The following is a 1,869-nucleotide window of genomic DNA, read 5'->3' as shown; positions in this document are numbered from 1 at the left end:
TTTTTTTTTTTTTTTTAAGAGACAGGGTCTTGCTATATTGCTCAGGCTAGTTTCAAACTCCTGGCCTCAAGCAATCCTCTCACCTCAGCCTCTCAAAGTGCTAGGATTATGGGTACATGCCACCACACCCAGCCCTATTTGAAACTTTTATACCAAAAAACACCCTGTGACATTTGAGGGGGAGGAAGTATTTTTAAGAGTAATTTTGTAGTGAGAAAGCTCAAGAAGCAAATATAGATTATTATTTCAGTAAGTTTGTTTGTGAAGTTGGGAGAAAAGACTAATAAAATACTTCAGGAAGAAGTTAAGAATGCCTAGAAAGAGAAAGGTCCTAGTCATCCTGATGGCATCTTAACTTAGAAATTAAACATAACCTGCTCAGGTCTCATTTTCCTCACCTGAAAATGGGACTATTAAAACTACCAATCTCTTGGGGTTATTATGAGGGTTATACTGTGTAAGATACTTACCAAAAGTCCCTGACGTGCATCAATACTGCAACAAAAGCCCAACACAGCTCCATCATAAGACACATACTACATTTCTGGAAAGCAAAGTCACCTGGTAAAAGCCAGGCATGGTCAGGTAGGGAAGAAAAAGACGCACTTGTGGAGAAGATTGAGAATACAGTAGAACTTACATACAGTTGAACAAGTGTCTTTCAAACTTAAGACAAGGCCTAGGAGGAAAGGGCTCAAGCAGGCCATGTTGAGAGGAGCGTGGCTAAGTATGGTAAGGAATATGGCTACGGAACAATCCTAACAAAGATGGGCGTGGGTTTAGAGCAATGAGTGTGCATAACAGGTCAAAAAGCCAGAGACCAGTACATACACTGAAGGTTAACAAAGAGAGAGTGCTACTTTGAGTAGCAAGAACTCTGAATACTGAAGGACTCTGGAAGATGGGCCAGCTCCAATTCATTTTTAAAATGAGTCCAGCTAAATAAATATTCCTGCAATGGCAGTACCAGAATGGCGAAAGCTTACAAATAAAGAGCCACGTGAAATTCATTCTTTAAACCAAATAAGCTAATAACCATAAATCAAAGAAGATAGCAAAAAAAAAAAATAAACATGGCACATTCCCTGACTTCAAAACAGATGGCACCATTAGTCATACTCTGAGAAGAAGGAGATGATCAATCCCTGGAACATAGCCATACAAACAAAATAACAATCCTCATTGTGCCGCTAAATTTTACTTTAGCCCCTATGTCAGAGTTGCCCAAAACAAGCAATTTTATTTCTTGCAAATATCATGGCAATTTTACAAAGCAAAAATCAAAAATTAAACTGACCTTTGGCGTACCACAGTCACACTCTTCCCCAGCGTCCACCAACTTATTACCACAGGAGGGAGCACTATAGGCTTCATCAGGCTTTGGAATATTAAGAAGGCAGTTTCCTCCTTTATTTAAAGTCAACTTCTCAAAGTCCTCTGCACTGCAACTGCTGAAGTTTCTGGAACCCCTATAATAAACATTAAGAAAAAGATCTTATGTCACAGCGATTACTCACTTTGAAAATGTTAAGTCATGTGTTTAACCCACAAAGTGCATATTTTAAATGACAGAAAAGAGGCTAATAATTATGCGCACAGAAATGAGAATTCACACCTACTCGTGATAAATATTGAACATGACTTCAGCTACTATATAATAATTCACTATTTTCTTACGATATATTGTACTTCCAAAATATCACTTACATTGAAATACAAAATGATAATTCTCAGCATCAGAAGAGACTTTAAAAATTATTTAGTCCTTGCAGCCATAAAAAAGGATGAGTTTGTGTCCTTTGTAGGGACATGGATGGAGCTGGAAACCATCATTCTTAGCAAACTATCACAAGAACAGAAAACCAAACA

General features: G+C 37.8%; 1 protein-coding gene across 2 annotated transcripts in view; it reads right to left on the bottom strand.

Moving 5' to 3' along the window:
• ADAM9 (ADAM metallopeptidase domain 9) overlaps positions 1-1,869 on the bottom strand; it is a 123,811-nt gene that overhangs the window by 69,401 nt on the left and 52,541 nt on the right. For both annotated transcript variants that reach the window (XR_001007499.1, XM_011993380.1), the window contains exon 12: positions 1,298-1,469. Coding sequence is in view for 1 of the 2 variants with exons in the window: in XM_011993380.1 (XP_011848770.1) it covers positions 1,298-1,469 (172 nt within the window). In the remaining variant the exon portion in view is untranslated. The remainder of the gene's footprint in view (positions 1-1,297; positions 1,470-1,869) is intronic.

This window comes from Mandrillus leucophaeus, unplaced genomic scaffold (genome assembly GCF_000951045.1).
Source record: "Mandrillus leucophaeus isolate KB7577 unplaced genomic scaffold, Mleu.le_1.0 Scaffold111, whole genome shotgun sequence".
Taxonomy (NCBI): Eukaryota; Metazoa; Chordata; class Mammalia; order Primates; family Cercopithecidae; genus Mandrillus; species Mandrillus leucophaeus.
Note: the sequence above shows the minus strand (reverse complement) of the source record. Positions and strands in the feature narration are given on the sequence as shown.